Genomic DNA, 16,363 nt, shown 5'->3' on the forward strand with positions numbered 1-16,363 from the left:
CTTTAAAAAGTTGTTTCAAACTTCCTACGACTTTCTCGCTGGCCACCCGAGCATCTGCAAATCCAGAAACTTTTCCGCCCTGTTGGAACGTGTGTGTGTGTGTATATGAGTTTGAGTTCTGGGAACTCCCTGGGAGATTTAACCAGAACCAGACGCATACAGAGACACACAGCTGTAATCCCTGAGCCGTGGGGGCCTTCAGGAGAGAACAGGAACTGATGGTGCTGCTCTCAGCCGAAGTCGGCACAGCCCTCGGGCAGGGTCTCCTCTGTGGTCACGGGAACTAGTGTCAAAACAGCAGGCCTTCCTGCCTGCCAAGTAGACGATCGACCATTGAAGGAATGAGGGAGGAAAGGAGACAGACAGACGGGGAGGGGAGAGACAAGGGGGAGGGGGTTCTGAAGTCATCTATTCCCTCCTCTAGATCTTTCTGGCTCTGCAACCCCTCTCACATGACTGCGGGGCATAATGCCCGGGGCTATAAATACAACACACACATACACAGCAGTGTAAAACTGACTGATTCCTGCTGATGGCGCAGAGCTGAACACCGATCGTAAACATGACACAAAGTTCAAGCAAACACACAAACAGCTGAATTAAGAACGGCCCCAAACAGGAATCATTCTTGTACTCATTCATTTAAAGGTCTTGTGTAAAGTGTACGTAAGACGTCTTTGGAATTCGACTCTGGAATCTGCAGAACCCATAAACACAGAGACACTCTAAATATCACACTCTTGAGATTGAGGAAAACAGGAAGCCAAGCTAGGACGTTCTCTTCCAAAGCTAAGAGAGTCACTTGGATGATTCAGTTGATGTTCAGTATTCAGTATATTCCTGGCAGGGGCCGTCTTGAATAGCAACTCGTTCATAATAGGCTAGTAACACAGGCACTATTGTGTGCTTTTACTGTTGTACACTTGCATCTGTTCAACAGTATGTGTGATTACAGGACAGAAAGTGCAATATGAAAACACTTTCGTTCAAATATCTGGGGTCAGAAAGATTTTATTTTAATCATGTTCAACAAGGCTGCATTTATTTGATCATTTAAAAACTGTAAAAACAGCACTATTGTGAAATAGTATATTTTGAACAGTTTTCTATTTGCATTTAAATATCAAAAATTAGGCTATTCCGGGGGAAATCTGAATTCCCTATGCTAATAGTTACAAAAAGCTGTTGTGGTTTCCACATGCACAACTCTTTGATTAATAGAGAGAACATAAAACAAACAGGATTTATGCAAAGCTAAATCTTTTGTAAGATTACGGTTGCCTTTAGCATCACTTTTCATCAATTTGATACTCATTTTTTAAAAGAAAAAATTAAAGGGTAGTGCATAAGGTTACATTAATAACTTTTTTTTTTTTACTCTATTTGACAGTTGACATGCAAAAGTGCAGCAGTGTCCACCGACTTGAAAAACGAATTCCAAACAAAGTCTTGATAATTATTATATATAATTGTTATAGTTCATGAAAGAGTTCACTGAAAAACTAAATTAAATATCTATACATTTAAAAATTCATGTCACATTACAGCATTAATGAATAAACGGCACAGAAGTGAAAAGATGGGTAAAAATGAAGAAAAACTTAAAATGGGGGGGGCATATTTACAAAGTTTTATCTTATAATTCATCCAAACATATCAAAAACTAAAGCTCTAAACAACAGCCATCAGTCATGTAACAAATATTGGAGAAATAAGCTCTTCTCTCAGTGACTTGAAAAATAATACACAACATAAAACGGCACACACTGTTGGAAAATAAGTCCTGGGATCTGGGTTTTCCAGCCATGTCCCTACTAATTTACATTTTCCAAACATGAATTCAGTATGTAATTCTGTATTTGAATCCATCTGAGTTGTATATTGATAAACTGAATTCAATGTCTTCATCACATTAAATTAATTAAAATCACAGTGAGCTTCAGAAAACTCTTTGACGTGGCAATCTGTACAAATATCATTTACATTCAAAACAGCGATTAGCCCTTACACTTTGCAGTGATTCATCTACATAATTACATTTGATCAGCTATCATTATCTTTGCACACAGAAGTTGAATTAATAGATCAAAGACAAACGCAAGGATGATTATATTACAAATTCAATTCAAGTGGTCTATTGTGGTTATAAAGGTAAATAGTTGATGATAAATTCCTACAGCTCAGAGAAACATTAATTTATTTACAAATTTTTTTACCAGATCTACAAGTTTTGAGACAACTGTGACGCAGAGATGATTCTTCTGAAATTTGCATTAAGCACTTTAGATCTCAAATAGAAGGCAGTATTGGCTTAGTGAATGATTGCTGGTTATACTACTTAATTATACTCTGTCTCTGTGTCTGTGTGTGTGTGTCTGTGTGTGTGTGTGTGTGTGTGTGTGTGTGTGTGTGTGTGTGTGTGTGTGTGTGTGTCTGTGTGTGTGTCTGTCTGTCTGTGTGTCTGTCTGTCTGTCTGTCTGTCTGTCTGTCTGTGTGTCTGTCTGTCTGTCTGTGTGTCTGTCTGTCTGTCTGTGTGTCTGTCTGTCTGTCTGTGTGTCTGTCTGTCTGTGTGTCTGTCTGTCTGTCTGTGTGTCTGTCTGTCTGTCTGTGTGTCTGTCTGTCTGTGTGTGTGTGTGTGTGTGTGTGTGTCTGTCTGTCTGTGTGTCTGTCTGTCTGTGTGTCTGTCTGTCTGTGTGTCTGTCTGTCTGTGTGTCTGTCTGTCTGTGTGTCTGTGTGTGTGTCTGTCTGTGTGTCTGTCTGTCTGTGTGTCTGTCTGTCTGTGTGTCTGTCTGTGTGTCTGTCTGTGTGTCTGTGTGTGTGTGTGTGTGTGTGTGTGTGTCTGTGTGTGTGTGTGTGTGTGTGTACTAACCATGGAGCATGGACCCGTCCTCTGGCAGATCCACGTCAAGCATGAGGTCATCATCTTCCAGATCACACGAGCCAGTGTTATCCAAGTTGTTCAGAATGTCCTGTGTATGAGAACCAACCAATGAGAGAGTGACAGGGTGTGAAACGGATATGGAAAACTGCATTGCTTTTACCAAAACAGGGCCTTGGAAATTCACTCACACCGTTTTTGTAAGAACGATCACATAAAAGAAAGGGAACACAAATATGCAGCCACTAGAAGCTAGATGAATACAAACAAAACGTTTTTGCTTCACATGAAGAGAATATATATGAAACGACAACTTTTCAGGCCATCTGATTATTTGAAAACGCAAAAGCACACCAAGGTGAAAATCAATATGCCTCAACAAAACCTCAATTTGTCCTCAGGAAGAAAATGAAAGAGGACATTGCAAGCTGTGTGGCAGACGCACAAGGGGCAGTTATCAGCTATTGGGGCGCTTTTTAATGCATTTTAAAGCGATTCTGAACATCAAGCTTGGCACGGAGAGTTCAAAAGAAAATAAGCTCTTTGAAGAAAGATGTTCTCCACATTTCTATGTGCTAAAATATTGGTGAGAAATACCATAAAACAAGGCCTCACGGCTTAGCCTTGATTTGTACCAAGCAAAGAAATTACTCTGATGTGACTCATCTTAAAAGAGTCTTTCTCAAAAATCGCTCTGAATTGATTTTGAGGTTGGGAGTAAAATTTGAAAGCAAGAGTGAGTCTTAAAGACCTGGAACCAATTGAAAGAATATTAAGCTTATTTATTTCATGATTCGATGTATCTAGTCATTTAACCACTTGTGTGCACGGACAACAAAATAGCTTAATAAATTTAAATAAATGGGACTTCTGGAAGTAGGTCCTGAAAACAATTGTTTTTTTAATTAGTCACTTGACATTTAACAAATGCTTAACACTGCACTAATTGCAGAGACATTTACAATAAATCAATATGAGGTTAAGTATCTTGTTCAAAAGGTACAATCCTGGTAATAATCCTTGGTAGCCTTTTAGCTAAACCTTACTGTGGTTCAAAGTAAGTGTACTTTGTGATTTAACAGTTATGTTACTTTTAAATAATGAGTGACGCTAATAAAGATTTATTATTACTTCACTGAACATTTTACTGTTTTTTTTAATCAAGCAAATGCAGCCTTAGTGAGCATAACAGACTTTTTTTCAAAATCATATATTACTTCATATTACATTGACATTATTATTAGGTAAAGACTCATAACAGTTTAGTCATAAGACCAATTTATTTTGTCATCTTCGGTGGAACACAAACAGGAAAAAAGGTTAAGATTAGTCTTAAATGTTAGTCAGATAACTTTTCCTTAAGACCGGTCATTTTTTGTTTTTATTTAATTAGAAAAAAAAATGTAGATTCGTCTAGGCTAACACAAAAAATAAGACCGATTACACCTTGGCCAACTGCTAATTGGTCATACTAGTTCTCAGCACACTGAATTAACATAGAAGTTAAGTTTATGCAATTGGGCTCTGATGTCAAACAATAGGTTTTTGTGACAAACTGACTGAAAATCTCATTATTTAATGCCAATCTTCCACTTAAGTGGGCTGTTAATCTGCCAGATCAAGTGAGAACTATGGAACCAGATAAATCAGATTTGTAAAAGAATCATTCAGACTATTTTCAGGAATATTCTTTTTAATCCCATCAGCAGATTAATTAAAAAGATTTTACACTAAGGAATGATTAATTTAAAAAAATCTGACATTGCTACTTATATCATTAACTGTTTAAAGAGTCAAGATTTTTAAAGTTTAATGACTTTATAATGACTACTTCTGCCTTTTTATCTCACAAAGTGGCTGGAAGGCCTTTAATGTAGTGCTTGAATCTTATGGTCCACACTTTTTCTCATTTTGCTGCTTAAGAGTCATGGTCATCATTCATTTTCATTATTTGGAAAATAACAGCCAGGATATTCCTTAAGAAAAATCTTCTTTTGTGTTTCACAGAAGAAAGAAATGATGTGTGGAGTAAATGATGACAGAATTTTCATTTCAGGCTGAACTATCGCTTCAAGCTATGTTAAATACATTGGCTTTTCTAAATGGGGGACTTTCTTGAAAAAATAACAGTACATTATGAAACTTCCTGCATAATTTCCCATATTTCATATACAGCAGGCAGCTGGGGACAGAACACAGTACAAATATGCTCGCAGCATACTTTAGAAAACATTATCAATCATGTAACTGCGATACACTCACAGAACAAAAATGTCTCTTCAAGTCATCTAAGCTGACAAGATGTGCTTCAAACACATCTATCATATAAATATGTACGTAAAGAGAGACAGGCCCCTTTCCTGGACGTACTGTCTTGCAAGTGTACAGGAAATGTGTAGTCCAAGTAGCCAAAGTTCATACACTTCACCTACACACACACACACACACACACAGTCTCTCAGGTCCCTCTCTCTCTGACTCTCTCCATGTATAAAGGGGCTTAGTCACGGCAGGTTGCTTCAGAGGAAATGACATTTCACTGCGCCGAGCGCAGCTTAGACACGCAGCCCAAGCCCCATCAGCACTCTCCTCCTGCGCTGAAAGAGCCGGAATAACGTAGCCCATTTCACATAGGCCTGCGCGAATCAGCCGGGAAGATCGGATTAAAGGTCCCTTTAGAGCCAGACCGATACAGACAGAACCTCAGATAACATTTAAGAAAGGTCCTATCGGACAAGCACAGAATCCTGATCACATTTCACACAATCTGAGCGGTGCGCTCGGAAGTGAAACATCACATTTAGAGGGATCAAAAGGAATGTTTGAATTCCTGAATCATTCATATTACATACAGAACACAATTACTCTGACACCTACTGATAGATTTTAAACTGAGCCATACTTTCAATGGTAATTTAAAATGAGGTCAATATAATATTATATATATATATAATATTATATAATATTATATTAATACACACACACACACACACACACATACACAATCTACAGCATCTATGTGATTTGTCCAACATTTTGTAATGTCATTTTTTTTCTAAACCCTAGCATTTTGGGTGCTGGGGTCTATCCCAATAAACCATTCTGTTATATAGTTGCACTTTCATAAAAAGTAAGCTGAAAACCATCAGAAGAGCAAAAACAAGAAAAAAATAGATAACAAAAATAACATGTATATCATTGTGCCGTGCAAAAGCACCACACAAAATTTGAATGTGGGATGTAAATCAAAAGAGGTCCCTAGAAAACACTTAATTCTTCTTAATTTTTTAAAAAATAATAATAAACCATTATGCGTGTTGCATAATTAGCCTAATTACACATTAGATATAGTTTAGATCTCCTTTCCCAGCAAACACTGACTTCATTTTTAATATCATGCAATCAAAACGCTACCGGCACCTCCAAATGGAAAAAAAGTCTGCGCTTCATCACTGCCTGAGACTAAACAGCTTTTCATCTTTCAGTTTGTGTTCCTGTCACCCTGAATATGTGCATTGGATTCGATTTCACATACTGGTAGTGCCACACAGTGCTCTGCCAAGTGCTCACACACAAAACACAGGCTCGGAGACAGTTCAGTGGCTGTGTGAAAGAAAAGGGTCTCGACAGCCATTAGGAATCACAGGTCTAAAAGAGACTAAGCAAAATAAAAAGAGAGTGAATAATCCTGTTAGCCTAATAAATTAAGAGCTGATTAGAGATGTTAAATATTTATAAAAATTATACAAATGCTGTTTACAGTATTAGTAAGGTTAGCAAATGGTAAAGCTTAAACAATGCTCCATAAATCTCAGCTAATTAATGCTAAAACAGCAGCAGATAAAAGCATGTCTCAGAATCACTTACTGTGTTAAAAACAAAGGCTCTGCACCTAGATCATTTAGCAGCTAATGAATTGGCCTTTCAGTGCCTCCTGCAAGACTGTATTTAGAAAAAATAAACAGCTCTTAAAAGAGCCTAAAAGGGGATGCGCTTTGTAGAAGTCAACAGAGGGATAAAACAAAACACACAAACATACAATGCAAGGAAAGAAACGTATCTCGTCTCTCTTGAAGCCACACTGCCCCCTTGTGGCAATAAGGACGGAAAGGGTTTTAATAGAAATGCATTTCGAAAAACGAAAAAATTTAATCAAAGAACAAAAAAGAAAAAATGTTTAACAAAAGCATTAAAACAATTTCAGCATCTCTCACCCTACTACATAATTTTGTCAACTGCACCCAACGTTTCAAATCATACATTTATCATATTGAAATGAAGGTAACGGCCCTTAAAATAGTGAAACAAAACAAAAACTATATTATTTTTCACTTCCAACATGACTGTTACATGGAAGTGATGACAATATTTAATTAAATTCATTCAGCTTTCATAATTTCTTTTAAACAAAATAACTGAATTCTTCTCTGCACACTTCTCTGTGTTTTATGTCTATAACCAAACACGCAGGTACCAGGCCACAAAAGGTACCTCCCCGAACCAATCTAAATGGTCTGAATATAAACACCTATTATCGGTGTACCGTAGTGATTCAGCACAAACCAAAAACACAGTTTGGAAAACATGGTGTTTCCTGGTGTACTCGCTTATATACATTTTGGACCGCCGGTACAGACAAAATAAATTAGTTCCACAAGCCCAGCATTAAATATTATTATTTAGACTTAAACTAAACTTTTAAATTCAAACCTTTTATACACTGCAACTTGCAAATAAAGTTTAGTATTACATCACCTGCTGAGGGTAAGATCAGATGAGCTCTAAAGCCCAGCCTCTGTTTCAGTATCCATTAGAGCAGAAGAGTCTTAAACCAAAGATAGACACAGCTCAAGGAGATCCAAGGCTGTCTGGAGATTGAATTAATCTTTCAATTACTGTGCATGTGACTACCCCTCATTTCCACAAGGTTTAGCAAACACTCTTCCTTAAGATCCAGGTAAGGTTACGCATCAATCTTTAATACTTTATGTTTGGAGCACCACAAACAAGAAACAAGTGCAAAATTATTTTTTGCAGTACCTAAAGTAGACCACAAGATGTCACCTAAAGCCCAGCTCACACTAAAACACAGTCCATTACGTAAACTGAACTCCTCCTCTACTTCAAACAACTACATCAGAGAAACAAGGCACTCAAGAATGATAACAATGACTCAGTCTCACTCAAATGTATATATATGCTGCAATTACATAATGTCTAAAGGCAGAGTCAAGTCGGTACGTCTGTGTGCGTGGGTGCATTTGTGTATCTGCAACATTTGTGTATTTGTGTTTTCTTTTTGCATTCCACTGAGAAAATCTAACATCTGGAATCAAAACACACAAAAAAACAGGAAAATCACTGAAGCGTTATGGTGACCCATACTTGGAATTTGTGCTCTGCATTTAACTAATCCAAAGTGCACACACAACATGAACACACTGCCAGAGCAGTAGGCAGCCAATGCTGCGGCACCCGGGGAGCAGCTGGGGGCTCAGTGCCTTGCTCAAGGGTCTCACCTCAGTTGTGGCATTGAAGGTGGAGAGAGCGCTGGTTATTTATTCCCCCCACCTACAATCCCAGATTCTCTATCCATTAAGTCACGACTGGCCCGTGAAACAGTCTGCTTCACTGGATTCAAAAGCTGCAATTTTAAGTGGCACCGTTCTACATTCCCACCCATCCGGGGGGCTTTGGAAACAGCAGAGATAGAACAGCACCTCAGTTCAGAATGGCGGGACCTGGAGTCAGACTCCTGCAGTCACGAGTAAGAGCCACAGAGACAAATCCCTAATTAGCAAAGAGATAATTAGCAGGACAGGGACAGAGAGTATGTCCCGTCACACACAGTAACCAGCAACTAGTATCACAGGAGCGATCAAGACATATATATATATATATATATATATATATATATACACACACACACACACACAATTATAAAAAATTGCTAATAATCATTTATTCATTTCATTTCATAATTTTAAATGTATTTAATTAAATACTGTATTAAATACAAAAAATAAAATGTGACATCAGTATGCCATAGTTCCATCACAGCACTTTTTCTATGGGTAGTTGGAAAGGTATGAGTATACTCACGATGCTATTGAGGTCTGACTCATAACTGCTGCAACGGTGTATGTGTGTGTTGTGTCCAAGGGGCTCCATGCCTTCCTCATCCCACATGTATGTTCCTCCAGAGCTGTTCGAGGGGGAGAGCTCCAGAGAGGAGGTTGCGTGACGTTCCACATCAGGGGACATGAGCGATGGCCCACGGACCTGACCACCCATTAAATCTGCCTTGCCACCTGAGAAGAGACATATTATAGCACAGGATAAACACTGGATGTTCGCAACAGGACAATATTATCAACACTGTGTCAAGAATTAGATAAATAACATTTAGCGATACCTGCCAGACCAATCCCAGTCCAGTCCATGGTCTCATTTAAGAGGCCCTGCAAAGGTGTTTGGGTGGGTGTGGCCAGAGGATATTTGTTTTGCTGGATGCCATTCTGTGACTGATCCCCAAGATGATCAAAGTCATCTAGAAACTCCTCACTGGTGTCATTCCTCTCGAGAGAAGATGCAAAGAGAGAGACATGTCCTCCATTCCCTCCCCGGTGTAGCGGAGGTTCCCATCCAGCCCTGGCTCTGCCACAGGCTCCTCTGGGGAATCGGAGGTCTTTTCACATATACAGAAAAGAAATAAAACTATTTAACTGCAATGCAGTCATGCTTTGATAGCTTGATTTCTCTGTGGCTGCACCAAAATACCCTTTTTACTCTAGTAGAGCTACTAATAGCTATGCAAATGTATAAAAAATTTGAACGTGAACAATTTCATATATAACAATTAATAATAATAATAATAATAATAATAATAAGCAATGAATCACTAGACAGAAAATATACCATATAAAATTATAAAAAAATAAATATATACTATGAAGTCTCCCAATAAAATGATAATATAACTGCAACCAGCAATTATCATGGTTTAAGCTCTTTAAGGCATATAAACACCTAAATCAATGAATAAAATAAAAGCATTTATGCAAATCTAGGTAAATATGACTTATAGCACCACCTATGATCAGATTTCTATAAAACATGAATATTTTTTTTTACTTGAACCCCTAAAAAATTGTGAACAGATGACAAATCTAACAAACGCTACTTCTATGTCCCATAGAAGAAAGAAAGTCAAGTGAAAATTTCTTTATCCATTGCACAAAATACCAGACTGTAATCCAAAATATTTAAGTATACATGATAATATAAATGATACAGTCAGGCACTTACATTCTTCGGGGTACAATGGAGCAATTCGGGAGTAAGAGGTGGAGTTATAACGTCGCTCTCCACTGGGCTCCTCCCTACCACTAGAGGGCACTGTGGTTTGGCAGGAATTGATCGGTTTAGCCTATAGGCCTGTAATGAGGGTTTTGTCAGCATAGAGTTAGGCAGAAGAGGCCTTTTTATGGAATTAGGAGGTGTAAAACCCTCTGAAGAAGGTGTCCCAGCAGGCGGTCTATCCGTTATCCCCTTTCCAAATCCCAGCCCCCCCAATCCAAGCACTAGACGGCCTTTGCTCATGCTCAAAGGAGATTTGAGTCCAACTGTTCTCGGAGGACGAAGCTGTGTATTAGCAAGTGGTTTGGCTAGCTCCACTGCCTTGTTAAAAGAAAAGGAGCGTGTCATGGGTGCGGACGTTGGTGAAGGCAGTTGCTTGAAGTGAGTGAAGCTCTGAGAACGAACCATGTAGTCAGGCACAAGCGACTGCCGTGAGAGGCTGTCGTTGGACTGGGATAAACTGTCTCTGGAGGTGCTTCGAGTAGAGCTAGAGTTCGCTCTTGGACGCTGAAGCCCTGAAGAGCTTGCTTGGCTCGGTGAAGATCCCAGAGATGAAGTCCCATTTTGAGTTGGCTTGGAGCCTGGGCTTTTTTGGGATATGTCCTGACTTTTGGAGGCTGTGGTGATTTGAGTATTTTTGGACTTTGGTTTAGGACTGACAGATTTAGGGGATTTGGGTGCAGGTTTGGGGCTTCCAGTGGTCAATGAGGAGGCAGACCTGCGCACTTTGGTTGCAGGAGTAGAAGGGCTTTTTAACTCCCTACTTCCTGGAAAATGCTGAGAACGAACTTCTTTCTTCTCATCTGGAACCGTGCCTTCAACTGGGTTTGAAGGGTCCACCAGTCCACCACTATCCTTTCTCCATTTCAAGTTGAAGGAAGAGGTTCTGACCACTCCATTTGGCCTAGCTGGGGGATTCTTGCCCTCTTGAGTGAGTGCAGTCTGGGTTGTACCATTGGGAAGGGATGACGGGGTACCATTGACAGGACGGGCACCAAATTTAGGCAGTCTGGAAACCATGGAGGATTTACTGAGGACCTTCTGTTCCATCAGCAAAAAGCAGAGTCATGGATGAAGACAAAATACCTAGAGAGAGAAAGACACATAAATAGAGATTTTCAATTTTTTTGTCAGAATTATTAATCATTTACTTAAACATAAAAAAACTAAATAATGAGCAGTTGCCATGAAATCCATTTGTCATGTGGAATGATGTTTTTACAGTACTTATGTTAAACAGCATTTAATTATTTTAGAAATAAAATAAAAATGCATTAAGATTTTATGTCTTTTGTGTGCATTATGTGTGCTTTATTCTATTATTTATCATTTGTTACACCTAGACGTGTGCAGGTATTCATTAATATAATATATCATCATAATGAATATGCATGGTATTGGTATAACATGAGCACATACAGAATATAATTATTTAAAATTATTCAGAATTTTTTATGTATTATAAGAACATTTCTGCCAGAACACCGCTGTAAGCTGCGATGAACACACGTGCACTCTTATGTAAACAAGCACGGATGAGAAGCTCACGGCTGAACACGTGAGAGATGCACTGAATGAAAGCACAGATTCACTTTCTGACAAAACGTTAAAACACAGCCGTTACCCCAGATACACCATAAAGCAGATGCGCTACTTCTAGTTTAAATTATTTAAAAATGCATTCAGATTTTTGTATTCACAGTGGTGTTCATCTCAGTGCCAAATCCTGTAATATTTAGACCCAATAAGCTATTTATTTAATTACTACTGTCTACTACTGTCACACTTTGCATTAGGCTTCATTATTTAACATTTAAAATTCTTCTAAACATTCATTAATCATAATTAAAATAAATTAAATTAAAATTAATGTTTAACAAACATTTGCCTTATTTTTGCATTGCTTTTTGTATATAAATGCTCATATTTTTGTTATATATATATATATATATATATATATTTTTTTTTTTTTTTTTTTTTTGGTTATATGCTTAGTCACACCATAGGATTACATTAAATGAACTAAACATGAATAATGAGAAGAAAATGTAAAATTCTTTGATCTGGACTGTATTCTTAGGGAAAAGAACAATGGACAAAAACAGAACAAGGTCAGTTTCTCAAAAGTCATCTAAATGATCACAGTACACGGACTCCTAGTTTTTCTAGTCTGGCACCTTAGTAACTTAGTAACTAAAGCAACTGAAGTAAATTTGTTTGTGTAGCTGTATTAATGTTCCTATGTGTAAAAGCATGAAAACTGTACAAAACCCACGTTCTTCAGGATTTGCTATTATGCAGTACTACTAGAATTACATTCCTTACTGACCATGTAAAATATCATATAAATACACGTGAAGTTTAGGTGTTTTACTTTGAGTGTAAGAGAATAAGCAAGAAAAACGTTAGATGCAAAACTGATTTACTAGGCATTCACTTTAAAAAAAGAGAGTCTGTATGAAGGAATTCTCTCTATTGAAATACAGATGTGTCATAATTTTGCAGTTTACATTTCAGAATCAAAAGGAAATACCCATAAACTTAACAGATGTCCTGGCAGAAAATTACCAAAGAGGTTTCTTATTTTTCATGTTCTTTATACTGTATCCTCCTAACCTCTTCTACAAAATATAGACAAACACAGAAAACAATATTAGAACTTAACAACAAAGCTTTCAAATGTAGATCAAAACTCACTTCCTGTTTTACAGTAGTCAGGGCATAAAAATAAGTCCCAGAATTTTAAATGGAATAATCTTCTCATCTACATCATTATGTGTTTAAAGGGATGAGCAGGACTGAATCTCATGATTCATGGCAGACAATGTTGCCTGTTTGATGTTTTAATGCATGTTTGGCAACTGAAAATTATTCTTAATAAATTCATTTTGTTCATATTGTCATTCATATTGTTGCTCGCAGTTGGCAGCTGACTTGATTAGGAACTGCAACACGAATGTATGGTTTAACTGAAATTCACTCTTCTCCGTATTGATTTCTTTTTCGGTAAATTATGTCAAAGGCTAAAGGAAACCAAAACAAGTATATTCAAGAGAGATGTTCTGGGCTAAAAGCCAAATCCTGGCCAGATGAATGGTGTCTCTATAATGCCCTACTTCATTCTGCCCTAATCCAGTTGTATTCACAAAAATGCCTTTCACAAAAAATGTTCATTCTTTTACGCAAGCCTCGTTCTAAAAGACAAGGTACCAATTATAAAAGATAAACTGTGACCCGTACACAACGTCATATTTTGGTTCATCGTAGCACCAGTTCAGATTTCTGTTTAAGAAAAACAGTCAAAAAAAATGGAGGAAGAGAGGGGGAGAATACAGCAACCTTTATTCACACACTGACCCACATTCTGTGATGAGAGATTATACTAGCAGTCACACGACATAAACGCACGGACGGACGGACAGAGAGAGAGACTGCCAGGCTTTATAATCCTCTTCATTCTGCCAAATCAGGTCAGCCACAACACACCCTACTAAAGACTCGTTACCCAACACCGCCACTTGTGAGGACGTCACATATCATGTTTTCAGTTGTCAAAACACACAGATTCTATGACCTGATGTTGTTTGTTCTGATCTAGTGAAACAACAATCGTTTTAACCAAAGAAAATTATTTTGTGCTAACATACTCTATATGCCTTTTTTATATGCCTTCTGTAGAAGCTATAAACAGTTCGTGTTCAAAAATGTATTTAATTGCAAAGTTCCTGATGAAACAAGACGTCCCTACACTACAGAGATAAAAAACCTTGATTGATCTAATTGAGTTTACTTGCATGTAAAAAAAAAAAACAATACTTTTATTCAGCAAGCATGTTTTATTTTTGATCACATTAGTTAGAATAAGAGGAACCATATGCAAAATACTAATACTATATACTTAAATTTAATTCATTTCAATGTGAACAGCATTCAGATGTCTCTTAATACCAATCACTATGCTTCATACAGTCTGGTACTATTTATTTGCAATTTTTAAACACTTCTTTGCTTTAAAATGAATTTTGCTATGCGAAGCATTTCAGAGCTGGTTGTTTTGGTTCAAGGCCTTGAACTCAGCAGAATCTTTTGAAAACTCTCCTACTGTACTGAATAAACCACTGCATAAATCTGCATAAAAATCCAAAACACATTTAGAGGGCAAAAGAGGGTAATAATCACTGAAGCCTAGGGTCAGATGATGTCATAGATGGGGTTACTATGGCAACCCTGCAGACCATCTGTCAGCTGGCTCCTTCCTACACAAAACTCAGTTGACTAGAGCAAACGGATCACCAAAACAGTGCCTGAAAAAGACTGCAAGGATACCTGCATCTCAAGACACACAAAAACCCACCCACACACATACAGTATAAAAACACTTCGGCACACTACTTTTTGTTAAGGTACATCTAATTCACTTCAGATCAAACACAGCTGAATTTCATGGTATAGTATGTAAACTCTACCAGTGTCTTCAGAAACAAGCACCATTAATCGCATTTGTTTCTGCAATTAACCACTAATGACAAAGCACTGCAGCATCCACAACCAATGCCAGCAAAATCAATAGAAGCAATAATAAAAACAACACAGTCCAAATTTACACACTAGATTATTTGTGTGTTTATTGGGATAAAAAAAAAAGTTAAGAGAAGAACAGAATAATCCCTTTTACCAAGCTGACTACTTATCCCAGTTGGCTAGACAGCAAGCATAATGTGTGCACAGCATGTGACGGCCCAACACTAAAATCAATTAGACACGGTCAACTTTCTGTCTGACTTCTGTTCGGTACTGAACGCACTTGCCCTTGCTGATATAGAGGATATGCACATGGTCCCGAGTAAGCTGGTGTTTGACATTGGTTTGTTTCTATCTTCAGCTGAGCTGGCCTCAGGTGTGCACAGGTAGGGATTTGTCACAGAGAGTAGCTTACTGAGATAAGGCAGATCTGCTCGAGGGTTGGATTAAATGCATTACAGTCCACCTTTACAAAGATAACTGTCTTTGTGGTGTGGCCAAGTGTGCTCTCCATATGACAATATTTCTGAGCGTTATTTCTTTCTATCAGGTGACTGGAACCACAGAGCAGACTAAAGCCAATTTTCTCCTACGCACTGAGCGTTTATTCCAGACCCAGACAAATTCAGGCCAGACACTCAGTCAAATGCACAGTTATATGTCTGGAGGAGAGCTATGGGCTCTCAGAGCCTGTTAATATTTGATTGGGACAAAATGAAGGCAGAAGACAGACCAAAGTAAAGATCCAAAACTGCACGTTGAAGGGAATGTCTCAGATTTTGGCAGGCCTGTATTTATTCTGCAAGCCTGATCTACAATTCTGATCTACAAAAGATGACTTATTTCAAAATTGGCATAAGTAAAATGGAACCGAGTTTAGTTAACTAAGAAAATGTAGAAAACCATCTGCCTCACTGTTACAAAACAAATGCAAATGTTTCTACCACAAAAAAGAAGAAGCGACATCAAACATGCTCCACAATCATTAAAGAACGTATTAAATTAATATTGTGTTTTATGGCTTAAGTTTACGTGCGTTTTCATTGAGACCATCTATAAGCTATGTATTTGTATACATATGCATATACATTTTAAATATAATTTTCTCTTTTCTCTAAAATTCTCTTTTAAACAAAAAGACCAAAGATGACATGCTGACCTGCATTAAAAAACAACAACAACAAATGCTCTTCTGAATGAGAACATCCCCTTCCCCAAACATCCTCTCACCCAATTCTGGCTAGCAATGGCAAGTGGAAAATGATTCAAAGTGGTGATGAATTAAAAATGTTTAAGAAATTTTCCCGCCACAATTTCCTGATTCAAATGTCAGCATTGGCAAGACAACACCGCTAATGAAGCAATTGACAAAAGTCTTCAAATGTAAAAACAAATGGCATTTTGCAACCTATTATACATCAACTATGTGCATTTCTATCAGCGCTATTTTCATATTATTTATTAATAGTATTTATATTGTGGATTAGACATCACTTTAGCTTTATTTTATTTAAATATTTGTTTTTCCATTTTCATTTAATCTCATCTTTTTCCCTTTTTTAAGATGTATATCAATCGATTGAAATATATATTATTTTCATCTTA

The 16,363-nt window shown here is 37.5% G+C and overlaps 1 protein-coding gene across 1 annotated transcript in view; it reads right to left on the reverse strand.

The window, feature by feature from the left end:
• The window catches only part of ccser2a (coiled-coil serine-rich protein 2a), a 29,292-nt gene extending 17,991 nt beyond the window's left edge, over positions 1 to 11,301 (reverse strand). The window contains 5 exon segments of the mRNA XM_043262462.1: positions 2,870 to 2,969; positions 8,981 to 9,189; positions 9,294 to 9,473; positions 9,476 to 9,564; positions 10,164 to 11,301. Coding sequence (XP_043118397.1) covers positions 2,870 to 2,969; positions 8,981 to 9,189; positions 9,294 to 9,473; positions 9,476 to 9,564; positions 10,164 to 11,287 — 1,702 coding nt within the window. The 5' untranslated portion in view covers positions 11,288 to 11,301.
• Between the last annotated feature and the right edge of the window lie 5,062 nt (positions 11,302 to 16,363).

Source organism: Puntigrus tetrazona, chromosome 17 (assembly GCF_018831695.1).
Source record: "Puntigrus tetrazona isolate hp1 chromosome 17, ASM1883169v1, whole genome shotgun sequence".
Lineage (NCBI taxonomy): Eukaryota > Metazoa > Chordata > Actinopteri > Cypriniformes > Cyprinidae > Puntigrus > Puntigrus tetrazona.